The 12925-nt window shown below is 50.5% G+C and overlaps 3 protein-coding genes across 11 annotated transcripts in view; 2 read left to right on the forward strand and 1 right to left on the reverse strand.

Moving 5' to 3' along the window:
- The window catches only part of MRPL24 (mitochondrial ribosomal protein L24), a 3694-nt gene extending 3410 nt beyond the window's left edge, over positions 1-284 (forward strand). Inside the window, exon 6 of one of the 2 annotated variants that reach the window (XM_024748357.1) lies at positions 48-178. In XM_024748357.1, the coding sequence (XP_024604125.1) occupies positions 48-165 (118 nt within the window). In that variant the 3' untranslated portion in view covers positions 166-178. Of the gene's footprint in view, positions 1-47 lie in introns of both variants that reach the window. The other variant, XM_024748356.1, reaches the window with a different exon arrangement.
- A 334-nt stretch (positions 285-618) lies between these two features.
- On the reverse strand, positions 619-7267 carry METTL25B (methyltransferase like 25B). Of its 6 annotated transcripts, none has more exons than XM_024748160.1 (9): positions 6709-7267; positions 5855-6206; positions 4188-4312; positions 3842-3994; positions 3316-3378; positions 2938-3081; positions 1988-2469; positions 1392-1576; positions 621-961 (listed from the first exon to the last, which is right to left on the reverse strand). In XM_024748160.1, the coding sequence occupies exons 3-9, from the start codon at positions 4290-4292 to the stop codon at positions 840-842; spliced, it is 1254 nt and encodes a 417-aa protein (XP_024603928.1). In that variant the 5' UTR covers positions 4293-4312; positions 5855-6206; positions 6709-7267; the 3' UTR covers positions 621-839. The 6 variants fall into 6 exon arrangements, with proteins under 6 accessions (XP_024603925.1, XP_024603928.1, XP_024603929.1 ...); XM_024748161.1 differs by having other exon boundaries at positions 3842-4034; positions 6709-7078; XM_024748157.1 differs by lacking the exon at positions 5855-6206 and having other exon boundaries at positions 619-961; positions 3842-4034; positions 6709-7087.
- A 46-nt stretch (positions 7268-7313) lies between these two features.
- ISG20L2 (interferon stimulated exonuclease gene 20 like 2) lies at positions 7314-12925 on the forward strand. Of its 3 annotated transcripts, none has more exons than XM_024748164.1 (4): positions 7314-7393; positions 8150-8995; positions 11097-11297; positions 12009-12925. In XM_024748164.1, the coding sequence occupies exons 2-4, from the start codon at positions 8264-8266 to the stop codon at positions 12120-12122; spliced, it is 1047 nt and encodes a 348-aa protein (XP_024603932.1). In that variant the 5' UTR covers positions 7314-7393; positions 8150-8263; the 3' UTR covers positions 12123-12925. The 3 variants fall into 3 exon arrangements, with proteins under 3 accessions (XP_024603932.1, XP_024603933.1, XP_024603931.1); XM_024748163.1 differs by having other exon boundaries at positions 7336-7528; XM_024748165.1 differs by lacking the exon at positions 11097-11297 and having other exon boundaries at positions 7326-7528; positions 12009-12916.

Genomic DNA, 12925 nt, shown 5'->3' on the forward strand with positions numbered 1-12925 from the left:
GATGCTGAGAAGCCCTCCCACCCATCTTCTTTTCTCTGGCTCAATAGGTGGCCCCAAAGACACATCAGTGGAAGATGCTCTAGAAAAAACCTATGTGCCCCGTCTAAAGACACTGGAGGAGGAGGTGATGGAGGCGATGGGGATCCAGGAGACTCGGAGACATAAGAAAGTCTATTGGTATTGAGTCTGGGGAGAGCTGCTTCTCCCCTCCTTGCCTTAACCTTGAAGATTGGGGCCATCTCTTCTTCAGACTCTAATAAAGAGCCTTGGGTCCTCCGTGTGCAGCTGCTGTCTTTTGGTAGACTGGCACCCCTAACGCCTGTTTCAAGGACTGAGGGAGGGAGCATCTGTCCTGATGTTATGACAAAACCTGGATAGAAGTTAGCCAGCCTTAAGGTGGTCCTCCCAAAGGGCAAGGCCTGCAGATTCTGGGATGGAGATCTAAGGGAGAGACAGCTTCCCTCCATGGAAACCTCTGAGTAACAAGGTGCTACCTGTTAGGGAAGACAGTGGGGGTTGGGGATGTGAGACCTAATTTAGCACCTCTGCAGGATTCGGTAGGGAGGGTGCAAATATATACTTAATAGAAATAAGTATATACTTAATAGAAAAGACAAGTAAAGATTTCAATTTTTTAATAAATTAAAAATAACTTTTTGCGTAATGTTACATAACACACAGAGGGAGAGAAAGGGTATGAAGCTGAAGGTTTGTAGGGAACCAGGATTCCACGGAGGATGCTGGTTCTCTGGCTGAGGAGGTGGGTGAAGACTCCGCCACCCAGTGTGGTACCTGGCAGTTTCAGATGGGGTCTGAGATATGCTCTTCCTCAGGCTGTGTCAGCTGTCTTCAGTCTCCAGAACAGAGAAGGTCTCACCCAGAGGCCTTTTGGTGGCCACCAGAACCAGGTTTCTCGGAGAGAGTTCGGGGCTGAAGATGGGCAGGAGCTCAGCATGGAAGCCTATGAGAAAGGCAGGGCTACTCAGAAGGGGAGAAATGAAAGAGACTCTTAGCCACTTCCTGCTTAGCCTGTAGGCATAGCCCCTTTTCCCCATGGGGGAGGCTCCAGGGGGTCTAAGGAGACCCAGCTCTCTCCAGGGACATGAGTGCCCGAGACACTGACTCGGGAGGAGGCAGTCTGCAGCACATGGTAGGTTCTCAGTGCCTGGGATGCTGGCTTAAAATGCACCTCAGGGAGGTACCACCACAGGCAGATTCAGTAGGAATTTGCATTAACAAGTTCCCCTTCCCCCATCTGACTCTGAAGCAGCTGGTCTGAGAATCACCACAGCAAGGAACCTAGTCCTGGCAGGTGCAGGGGCCAGGACCTGAAGGAGAGCCCTAGAACTCCAGCCCCTCTGGCCCTGGGTCCCTGCTTTGGCCACCCTCACCCTGCTCCTGAAGGTAGAGCAGCCGGTCCAGTAGAATCAGTGTCTCCACCAGCGGGGCCAGCAGCAGGGCCAGGCTGAAGAAGGCCACCACACGGTTCTCCTGGGCCTGGTGGGCCCGAAGGGCAGCCAGATTCAGCGGCAGGTGGGGGTCAAGCCCCACCCGCTGGAGCCCCCGCTGCACGTATCTGTGGGGTCAGCCGCAGACAGCACTCAGTTTGGTTTTAGAACCCTCCTCCCCCAAACTGTCCATTCCTAATTCAATTCCAGCTGTAATAGATTTGCCACCCTAAGGCATTTTTAAATGTTTTTCTGGCTGTGAGCTGTCTGTCCAATAGCAAATCAATCCAAAAATTTATTTTCAGCCTAATCTGTCCAATTATTTAGCCATATTTTTAGCATTTCAAAAACTTGATAAAAGAGTGACAACTGCCTTTTAAAGAAAGTTTGAAGCTGCTTCAGAACTCAAAATCACTCCCCTCCTCCCAGCACATTTAGATTTTCTTCAGGACATGCTAAACAGTTGAGGGTGGGAGGGGAATCATACCTCCAGTAGGTGATGCCCCCCTCCTCACGCCCCCCCAACTCCCCAGCCTCACTCTTCAATCTTGAGCTCGTGGACCCTGGGGATCCCCTGCACGCCTGGCCGACGGAGCTCGGGCCGGGCACGCCGGATGACCGTCTCCAGTGCTGCCCGGTAGCAGTGGGTTCGGAGGCCAGGGCCTGCTTTCTGCAGCCGCTCAGCGTATTCCTCCAGGGCGTGGCAGGCCCCCTCCCGTAGCCTGTAGGGCAGTTCACGGCCGGGCAGCCCAGCCACCCACTGACTCAGTGGGTAGCCACCGGGGTCACTCAGCTTCATGTAACAGCAGCCCACTGAGGCCAGGGCCGCCACCTCAGGGCGGCAGAAGTGCCTCAGCAAGGCAACACTCAGATCCCCACAGGCGTGGAGGCCTGTCAGCAGCAAGCGGGCCTCACTCTGAGGTGAGTTCTCCAGTGGAAGCAGAAGCTCCTCACACAGGGCCGTGGGGTCTACCCACCTAACCACATGGTGGGGGCAGTGGCGAGGGCCAGTGTGGACCACCTGTGGAGGCAGGACAGAACAGAGGCAGATGGGAAGCCGGCTTCCCGTCCCTGTGCCACCTCAAGCCACGGGAATGGATCTGTCCTCCGAGTTCCTTCCCAAGGAGGAAGGTGGGGGAGAAACTGGGGCAGAGGAGAAAGTGGAACTTTAAACCAGGAGATGGGATAGATTCTGGGTCTGTTATTAGTAACTGCAGGTCTTTTCGTCTGAGCTTCCTCATTTGATTGGCCACTTTTTACAGGTGGCTGTGAGAAGGACGTATCGGTGTGGAAAGCACTTTTTAACTAGAAGGTGCCTTTAAGATATGAGGAGGCTTTGGTGAAGGAGGGACCTTGGGAAAGGGGTAGCAGAAATAGAGACACGCCATGTCAAGCTGAGAAACTTAAAAGAGGGAATTAGCCTTGGTGTCCAATTCCAGCCAAGCAGACCCTGTTCTCACGGTCCTGGCTGCAGGAAGGGCTGGTCTACCTGTGGGTTCCTCTTCTCCTCTTTCTGCAGAGCCTGCAGGAGCTCCTGGTCTAGGCGCTGGGCTCTCTCCACCAGTCTCTGATCCCCTTCAATGCTCTTCACCATCAGCCCCAGCCCCAGGGACATGAAGCGGGAGAGATGGCCCTGGAGTCCCGAGAGGGAGGGTGGAGACAGCCCCGTTCAGTGTCCTCTCCACTGTCCCCCTCCCTATCTGTGGTTTGGACGCCTGGGTCCTAGGCCCCCAGAAGGCTTAAATTCTGCCCAGCTTGCTTCTACCATTCCTTAGCACGTGCCTCCCTGGGCCTGTGGCCCGATAACCTGTCTTCCAGCTGTTCTATCCCCACGACAAAAAACCAGAACATTAGGGGTCTGGCTCACCTGGCCTGAGCCTACATCCACAACTTGGGTGCAGCCTGTGAGGTCACTCAGCTTCTTCACCAACTGAAAGAGGAGGGAACAAAGGTCTCCTGCCATTGGTGTTGGCTCCCAGGGCAAACACCCATAATGAGGGTGGAGGAGCTGAAGATGGCAGAGAAAGATGGGTAGAGGGAAGAGACAAGAGACGTGGAAACCAAAATGGGGTGTGCTGACCCCAGGCTCAGGCTACTGTCTTTGCTCCTCTCAGGCTAGTGATTCAGTCTCCTCCACAGAACAAGAGCCCTGCTGTGAAGCCATGAGCAGATTGTGAAGGTTATCAGAACAAGATTAAGCCAGTGATTCAAATACAGCCACCAAACAACCCAGCAAAAGGATGAAGATATGATTATAGTGTATCTGACAAGGAAGGGACCTTCTAGGGCCTCTGGTCCTGCAGGTAATATAAGGTGCCCACACCTTTGTAACCCATAGGCTTAAGGAGTCCCCAGGCTCCCAGATACCACCTATACCCCAGCCATCTCCTCACCTCTCCCAGCCTCCGAATCTCATGCTGCTTCTTGGGCCTGACATGTTTCCGGAATGGAGCTGTCAGTCGGGAACTCTGGCTGGGGTTCTCCAGGAACTCTGAGGGGGTCTGAAACCCAGGCGTCCGGGTAAAAGCCAGGGCATAGGCTGTGGACTTCAGGGCCAGCAGGGTGAGTGGCCACACCGACCTGTACCTGAGATAGCCCACCCAGGCCCCCAGTGAATAGTCCCATTGCATCCTGAGTGTGCAAGTTTACAACCCAGGAAGCCCTTGTGAGACTCTGAGCAATGGCTCCCTGCAGGGCTCAGCACCAAGTCCCCCAACACAGGTGCCCTCTTGCCCATACCTGGCCACTTCCCCTTCCCCAGGCATCCCCAGCAGCAGTGTGGCCAGCTGTGGCGGGTTCAGTCCATCCAGGGCTTCCTGCCATGAGCAAGGGAGTGTGCCCCATAGGTTGTCTGTGAAAAATTCCTGTAGGGGAAAGGGAGAAGCAATCAACAGACTACTACTCTTTCCATTCTTCCCTGCCCCACTCAACACATGGCCACTGGCTGCAACTAACAGGCACCTCTACTCATTGGCTGTCATCTCTTCTCTGAAGCCTGCTCTAGCCTCCCCCTCCTTCCTCTGAGCCCAAATTGCATTTTGGACACACCTCTCCTTTTAGCAGTGTCCCCACTTATTTATGTGTCTGTTTCCTCCACTCAACTAAAGGGCAAGGATGGTGGCTTCACATCTGCATCCTCAACACCACAGTGACTGACACCCAGTATTAGTGTTACCATCTAGTAACCTACCATTAGATGTGCCAGACATTATATATGTCAGAATGTTGGGTTTTTTTTTTTTTTTTTTTGGCTGAACTGCGTGGTTTGTGGGATCTTAGTTCCCCGACCAGGGATTGAACCCAGGCCCTCGGCAGTGAAAGTGCCGAGTCCTAACCACTGGACCACCAGGGAATTCCCTGCCAGAATGTATTTTTATTCATTCATTTATTCAACACAAATTCTGGAGCTTTGGTTAGGCACCAAGTTCTATCCTAGGCTCAGGGGATACAAACAATGAAGCAGACAGACAAGATCCTTGCTCTTACAGAGCTTACGTTTTAAAAAATTATTTCAGATAACATCAAATGCCACATAGACAATAAAACACTAATGAAACAGTAACAATGGAGAGTTTGAGAGAGTACTATTTTAGAGCAATGAGGGAAGACTTGTCTGAGAAGGTGACACTTGAGCTGAGACTTGAATGATGAACAGGAAACAGCACATGTAAAAAAATTCAGGCAGTGGTTGCCAGAGTCAGGGGGTGGGGGTGGGTAAAATGGGTGAGGAGGGTCAAAAGGTACAAACTTCCAGTGACAAAATACATGTCATGGAGGTGTAATGTACACCATAGTGACTATAGTAAATAATACTGTATTGTATACTTGAAAGTTGATGAGAGAAGATCTTAAAAGTTCTCATCACAAGAAAAAAAATGTAGCTATGTACGGTGATGGATATTAACTAGTTACTGTAATCATTTCATAATATATACAAATCACTATATTATACACCTGAAACTAAAATGTCAATTCTATCTCAATTTTTAAAAATTCAGGTAATAGCAAACACTTACAGAATACTATAATATGCCAGGCACTGTCTGAAACATTTTACGTATATTAATGCATTTAACCCTCACAATTACCCTATGAGATAGTACTATTTTTATCCCCCATTTTACAGATAAGGAAACCAAAGTACAGCAATTAAGTATTCTGTCTAAGTCAAAAAGCTGGTAAGTGGCACAGCTGGGATTTGAAACCAATTTGACTCTAGAGTTCTTGCTCTTAACCACCTTTCTGTGGAGGAAAAACATTCCAGGCAGATCAGTAAGTGCAAAGGACCAGTGTAGTACAGTGAATGTGGGAGAGAATGAAATGTGATGGGGTTTAAAAGAGAGCAGGGGACAGATCATGTAGGGTTTTATAGGTAATGGTAAAGAATTACGATTTCATCAAAGTACCTAAGAAGCAAGGAAGTGTCCTGGTGAGATTTACATTTTTAAAAGATTAATCTGGCTGTTTTGTGAAGAACTGGGTATGGAGGAGAGGAAGCAAACACAGAGATCAGCTAGGAAGTAGTCCAGGAGAGAGATGATGTTGGCTTGTCCTAGGGTGGTAGCAATGGCAATGGAGACAAATGGGTGAATTTGGATCTATTCTGGAAGATGAGCCAATAGGACTTGTTGAAGGGCTGGATCGTAGATCAATGAAGAAAAGAGCTGAATCGAGGATGGCTTCTGGGTTTGGGAGCTGAACAATTCGGTAGACGTTGGTGCCATTTATACATCATCTCATTTATTCTTCACAATGATCCTTCAAAAAGAGATCCATTTTACCGCTCAGGAACTGAGGCTAGGAGGAATGTTTTTTTTTATGCCTAAGGTTAACACAGTAGGGGAGGCAGGATTCTAGTCCAAGTCTGTCAACTCCAAAGTTGGAATTGTCCATTACACTGCAAAGCCAGGAATTTATTCAAAGCTTGAATGAATGAACATGTGTGTTCTCGAAACACCTCACACGTTCCTGGGAGAGTTTAACGTAGCTGCAGCAGCATGGCTCAAATGTCCATGCGTTTTACTACTTTGGACTTGAGAGGGTTAGAAAAACAACCTAGATGCTAAAACTATTAATATTTAGGTCATCTGAAGGAAAAAGAAGGGGGGGGGCTGCCCCAGCTTTAACCCTTTCTCGTACAAAAGACTGAAGAAACATATTAGAAAAGAGATCAGAAGCTAACTCTACATTCTTCCCCTGTCGTGGCTAGGGAGCCACCCACATAATCAGGAGCACCCCACCCACAACCCTGTGGCCTCACAATGATGTAGGCGTCCAGGATGGAACGGTAGAGCGTCACGACCCGGGTGAGGTTCACAGCTAGCTGCCTCCTCGCTTCGTGAGAGAGGCCCCGGGCGGAGACCCCCGGCATTCCGGGGCCCAGCCGCTGGCGCGGGGAAGGAGAATGCAGTGAGGCGGGAACCTGGGTCAGGACTACGCGGGTCCGGGACCCGGGCTTGGCTCAGCTCTGCAGAACCAGAAGAAAGCGCTCAGAACCCGGTCCCAGACGCTGCCTTTCCGGGTTTCGAGGTTGGGGTTGAAGACTTGAGGCGCCCTCCTGACGTCACAGGCCGCGACGTCCCACAGACCGAAGCTGTCAGCATTGGACGCAAACCGGGAGGCGGTGCCAGCGCACTGACGCCACAGAGGCGTGCCGCGGCGCCCACCTCACGGAGTGGGGCGGGCCAAGTTCCAGGTCCCGCCTCCAGATCCCGCCCCTTCCCATACTCTTCCCTCTTCCAACGGAAGTGAGGCCTGGGGCCTCCGGCGCGCTGCAGTGCCAGTTTGTAGCGGTCTCCCCACACCTTCGAATTGTACCTCCACTGGGCTAGAGGGGCCGGGCAGCGCATCCCGCCCCCGCCCCCCCGCCACGCCGCCGCCGCCGCCGCCGCTGCCGCTGCCGCTTCTCACACACTAGGAATCCCTGGCCTCGCTCCCGTAGGCAGGTGCGCTGTGGGTACGCGGGCCCGGCCTCCGGCGCGTTCCAATCCGCTAGCCTGCCGGATCGGGCCTCGCCTACGCGCGCCAATTTCCGCATCCGGCTCCTGGCGCTTCCGGTCTTAGCTGGGCCCATCTGGGAGGTAGGTGTGTGAGGGTGGGAAGCTGGCTCCGTGGCGTGGACGGCCAGAGTGTGCTGTCCCCAGCCTCGGTTTTCCCCTCCGCTAATATGTGTTGTCAAAGGTCCTTTCTTGGGAGAAGGACTTGAGTGAGCTGCATGTGGGGATTTCCCTCACGTGGAGATGAGGGAAATGGGTGCCTGAATTTCTGTCTCTGTCCTTGGGACCCGCGCTGGGGATGCCTGGGTAATTCAGAGGTCAACTATGCCAAACCTGTGACTGCCTTCGAGCATACTTAGACGTTCCTTCCCTGGGCAAATGATAGAGCTCACCTATCCTGGCGTTCCAGATCACAAGAGTTTCAGCTGGTTGGCCCTGCAACCCCCTCAGTTTACAAATGAGACTGAGATCTAGAGAGGGGAAATGGCCTTCCTAATACCGTACTGCTGGGGAATTGTGGGGCTTCCCTGGAACCCAGGCTTCCTGGTTCAGAAGGAAGTCCTCCTTCCATCATTTCACATTTCACGTTATCTGAGAGGTTACTCTGATGTCTTTCCTTTCTCCTTTAAGTCCTACGGAGATGGGTCTTATCTTACTGGTTCCCAGGCCTATGGACTCCGTTATCAGGATCATTTTCTTCCCCAGGGTATACTACAAACCTCCAGGTGTTGGCCTATGGGATTCAGCAGAGGATGACTTGTCCATCCTCTCATTGGTAAGCTGTTTTTCCCAACTGTTCTCCCACCATCCACCGTCATCATGTCTACCTTACTCCTCAATCTGGATTTTGGCGAACCTCCCCCCAGAAGGGCATTAGAAGGCAATGCCAAGCACCAAAAATTTGTCAAGAAGCGGCGGCTCTTGGAACGGAAAGGCTTTCTGAATAAGAAGCAGCAGCCCCCTAGCAAGGTCCCTAAGTTGCACTCAGAACCTTCAAAGAAAGGGGACACTCCCAAGGTGGATGGCACTTGGAAGGCCCCTCCCCTTCCAAAAAAGAAGACTGCTACTTCCAGCAGTGGGTCAGAGCAGTCCCTGGACAAGAAATCTGCAGTGCCTTGGCTGACCCCTGCTCCTTCACAGAAAGCTGGTTCTGTTGTGGCTAAAGTAGATTTGCTGGGGGAGTTCCAGAGTGCCCTACCAAAGATCAAGAGCCTCCCAATTCGCCCCCAGAAGAAGGGCTCCCAGAAGAACCCTCCTCAGAAGACTGCCCCACAGATCTCCACCCAAGCTCACTCAGAGAATAAATACCCTGGAGCATCCTGGAAGATGCCAACGAAGATGGTGGCAATTGACTGTGAGATGGTGGGCACAGGACCCAAGGGGCATGTCAGTTCCTTGGCTCGATGTAGCATTGTCAGCTACAGCGGAGATGTGCTTTATGATGAGTACATCCTTCCCCCCTGCCACATTGTGGACTACCGGACCAGATGGAGCGGTATCCGGAAGCAGCACATGGTGAATGCTACACCCTTCAAGATTGCTCGGAGCCAGGTGAGAGGCATGGGAGATGGTGGTAGCAGCGGGGTGGGTGGGGAGAGGTCCAGATCATTTTTCTGCAAAGAATATCAGCCTGGGGAGGTGCCGAAGGATTGTGGAGGGAGGGATGGAGTGGGTGGAGTAGCAGATGCAGAAGGCTCTCTGTTGGGATAAGGAGTGGTGAGAGTCTGGAAAGTTCCAATTAGCGGGTGTAACGAACTTTATTAGTTAAGATCTTTTAGGTCCCAAGTGGAATCCTCATCTGGAGAACTGGGAATCTGCTAGAGAAATAACAGCCAGTGATGGACAGAGCAACAGGCATGAGTGCCAGGGGGAAAGGGCTCAGTTTGAGAATGCCTTGTAGAGGTGGGGTCTAGGGTTGAGAATAGAGAGGTGGAGAGGGCTTCCCAAGCAAGAAGTAGCCTGTGGCAATGTGGAAAGTTGGTGGTAGGAGAAGGCAGAACATTGACAGAAGGAGCTGGGGCATATTTGTATAACTGGAACAGGTAGCCTGCAGTGGAGGGGATAAAAGACACCGGGCTGGTATGTTGGGGTTCTCATCTCACTCACTGAGCAAACCTAGCCACTGTAAGTCCTATGCTGAATACTGGAGGCACAACAAATGAACAGGAAAGGAGGATGAGCTGGTAAACGTGAAGGGGAAGGGAGCCTGCTGGTCTTGGAAGGCCTCCAGAGGGCGCCTTTGGTCCACTTCTTCGTAATTTCAGCTCCACATTCTTTGCCTTCTCTAGACACACACTGTTCCAATAATTCCTCATATGCCAGAGCAGTCAGTTGGAGGAATTTCATCAGAGGTGGAACAGCTGGATTTTAGAAAGAACTTGAAGAGTTGAAGAACATCCTGTGTACCAGGGGCATAACTGAGCAAAGGCTTGGGAGAGGCAGAAGATGGGGTGGGCCTGAAACAGCAAATCCACTTAGCTTTAAGGCAGGCCATATGTTGAAATTAATGCGAAGTAAAGGTGTTAGTGGTCAGTAAACTGCAGGTGCAGTTAGGAGCAACTAAATACCAAGGTGATTGGACTATATCTGGCTTTCATCATGAAAACCAGTGCCCAAGCTGGGGTATGAGACTAAGGTACATTCAAATGAGTCTTTTCCCTTCCCAGGGGTCCCACTGGGAGGCCAGGCATTGATTCCAGGCCTGTTGCTCTTGTTCACAGTCTGTTTGGAACCCCATTTTGGTAATGGCCTTCAGAGCTCATGACATATTCTTTAGTTATCCTCACTGGCAGTGTGTCCTTATGCTTTAAGATTCTGAAATGGTGAGAAATTATTTGGTTCCAAGAATGGTGTGAATAAGGTTCCTGACCAGCTGGTAAATACCCTCTGGTTATGAGCAGGAGGAGCTATGAAGCGCCGGGACTGATTTCTTGTTAAAGCAGCATAAGCGTGGGCTCTTGATCACTTCCCTCTGCAGCCTTGGTCTATAAATGATTCTTAATCTTTTTCTTTTTTGAGGTGGGGCGCTGTGCCTCACAGCTTGCAGGATCTTAGTTCCCTAACCAGGGATCGAACCCCGGCCCCAGGCAGTGAGCGTGCCGAGTCCTAACCACTAGACTGCCAAGGAACTCCCAATTCTTAATCTTTTATGGCTTGTAGGCTCTTTGAGAATCTGATGAAAGCCATGGACCCCCCCCCCCAAAAAAGGCAAACATATGCATATCTATTTTCATATAATTTGGGGCTTCCAGTACCTTCCTGGAGCCCATCTTTAACAACATTTGTCCCAGCCTATGTCTAAGGCCAACATAATGATCGTGGTTAAAGAACTTCAGGTATCAAGCCAGGACTGAACTAGGTAGTTACATGAACATCACATTGGGGTAGAAATTAATGTGAAGATAAGGTGCCACTGGTGATGTAAATCCAAACAGGGTTACACCATAGAAAATACCTACTTTTACCTTGGGGAGAGGAGATAGATTTCAGGTGAAAGAAAACTTGTGGAAGAGGGCATTTCAAGGATGAGGCAGGTGGGCAATTGGTGAAAAGAACCTAGAAGGACTTAAACAGCCATGTTGGGCTTTGAAGATGCAGGAGCTACATCTTTGAATGCCGTTCCTCACCACCTCTTCTCCCATGCCTGTTTCAGATCTTGAAGATTCTCACAGGGAAGATAGTGGTGGGGCATGCCATCCACAATGACTTCAAAGCCCTTCAGTATTTTCACCCTAAGTCCCTAACCCGAGATACCTCCCATATCCCCCTCCTCAACCGTAAGGCCGACTGCCCAGAGAATGCAACCATGTCTCTGAAGCATCTCACCAAGAAGCTGCTGAGCCGGGACATCCAGGTAGCGTCTTCCCAAATGCTGCCAGACCTCTGGCCTGGACACTGAAGGCTCTCCTGCTGCCTTTCTCCAGGCTCTGACCCTCAAATTCCTCTGGCTGTAGAGAGATCTGGGTGGGATGCTCTGATGGGAAGAGCTTTGGGCAAAGGGGTCCATCTCTACATAGGGATAACTATTCCTGTTCTCTACCTCCCAGAGTGTTCCAAAGGATACTTGGAAAAGGAAAAAAGCCTGAAAGTGGGGATAAAACCCTAACTAAGAAAAGTAGAAAGCAGGTAGTTGTGGTGGTCTAAAAGACCACGTAGTGGATGCAAGAGGCTCTTATGTATTTCATATGTTTGGCAGTCAAAGAGGGGATGGCCTGCCTGGCACGAGGCTGTAGACACATGTCATATACAGATCAGTTAAGGAACTGGGGAAGGTGGAAGACTCAGAAGGCCTGTCTATGATCTGGTTTGTTCTGCCTCTACAGAAGAATGTAGAACAATAGGGTATGTACATGTTGCTACAGAAAGGATTGACGCAGACAGTAGCATAGGAGTTGAACCCCTGAAATTAGATAAGGAGTAGGGCCTCATCAGAGGTCTACCTTTGTAGCCCGCTAACTGCAGAAGCAGCAGCATCAGTGGGTTGGAGGGAGCCAGTTGGGAAGGGAAGAAACAGTCTCTTGTAGCTTCATGTTCTTTTCTTCCTCCCTTTTCTTCCTTCTCTCAGGTTGGGAAAAGCGGACATTCCTCAGTGGAAGATGCTCAGGCCACCATGGAGCTGTACAAGTTGGTTGAAGTTGAGTGGGAACAGCACCTGGCCCAGAATCCCCCAAAAGACTAGTTCCAGTGGGGACACTGCTGATGTGGGGAGGCAGAGGCAGCACCACGCCCAGGAGAACAGGGCAGTGGACCAGTGGACAGCTCTACCAGCTCTACACCTTTGGAAACTAGAGTTGTTGGGGAGAGTGCCACCCCAGACTTAAAATCCATTAAAATTTCACCTCAGGTGTTGTTAAGTGTTCCATGGAAGGAGGAAGGCTCCATGTCAGAACCCAGCCCTGTAGGCTGTTTACCTCTTAAATGGTGCTAACCATGGGTCCCAGGGTGCTTTGCTCCTGGGAAAGCCTTTTGACTTTCAAGGGGCAGGGCATACTGGGAAGTGTAGTTTCCCAAACTGCCTTATCACTAGGGTGACCTAATGGTCACTGGGGTCTCATTTTATGCCTTTTGTTCTCAAGTAATTAGCAGCACCGTGTTGAACTTTCCAAAAGTATCCTGCTGGATGATAACTTGTATGATCACAGTTTCTCTCAGACTTTTTTTGGCTCAGAGTCTACATCCAGTCTGTGTTGGGATTTCACCTGTTCTTTCCACCTTGACTTCCAGAGGAGCCATCCCTGGTGAGGTTTAGTTCTTAGGGTTACAAGGCAGTAGAGGTAAGAGAGTGTGACTTGGAAATCAATTTTTCGGATTTAGGAAAGCAGCCTCTTTCCTAAAGTGATAGAGGATTTATTTAATTTAGACCCCACTTGGACGGTTAAAGAAGAATTCAAAGTGTTTTAATGGTTTTTAGTCTTTTACTTTGCTAAACCAAGCCTTTTAAAACTCAAATTATTCCCTTGATAAATTTTTATAAAGGAAAAA

Source organism: Neophocaena asiaeorientalis, unplaced genomic scaffold (assembly GCF_003031525.2).
Source record: "Neophocaena asiaeorientalis asiaeorientalis breed wild unplaced genomic scaffold, Neophocaena_asiaeorientalis_V1.1 scaffold76, whole genome shotgun sequence".
Taxonomy (NCBI): Eukaryota; Metazoa; Chordata; class Mammalia; order Artiodactyla; family Phocoenidae; genus Neophocaena; species Neophocaena asiaeorientalis.

Bases quoted from the DNA above. Each gene is read 5' to 3' on its own strand.
- ISG20L2 (XM_024748164.1), top strand. From the start codon at position 8,264: ATGTCTACCTTACTCCTCAATCTGGATTTTGGCGAACCTCCCCCCAGA. The intron at 8,996-11,096 runs GTGAGAGGCATG...TGCCTGTTTCAG, and splicing joins TCAAGATTGCTCGGAGCCAG to ATCTTGAAGATTCTCACAGG. The intron at 11,298-12,008 runs GTAGCGTCTTCC...TCCTTCTCTCAG, and splicing joins TGCTGAGCCGGGACATCCAG to GTTGGGAAAAGCGGACATTC.
- METTL25B (XM_024748157.1), bottom strand. From the start codon at position 6,819: ATGCCGGGGGTCTCCGCCCGGGGCCTCTCTCACGAAGCGAGGAGGCAG. The intron at 4,035-4,187 runs GTATGGGCAAGA...GGGCTATCTCAG, and splicing joins GGGGAAGGGGAAGTGGCCAG to GTACAGGTCGGTGTGGCCAC. The intron at 3,082-3,315 runs GTGAGCCAGACC...TCGGGACTCCAG, and splicing joins TGGATGTAGGCTCAGGCCAG to GGCCATCTCTCCCGCTTCAT.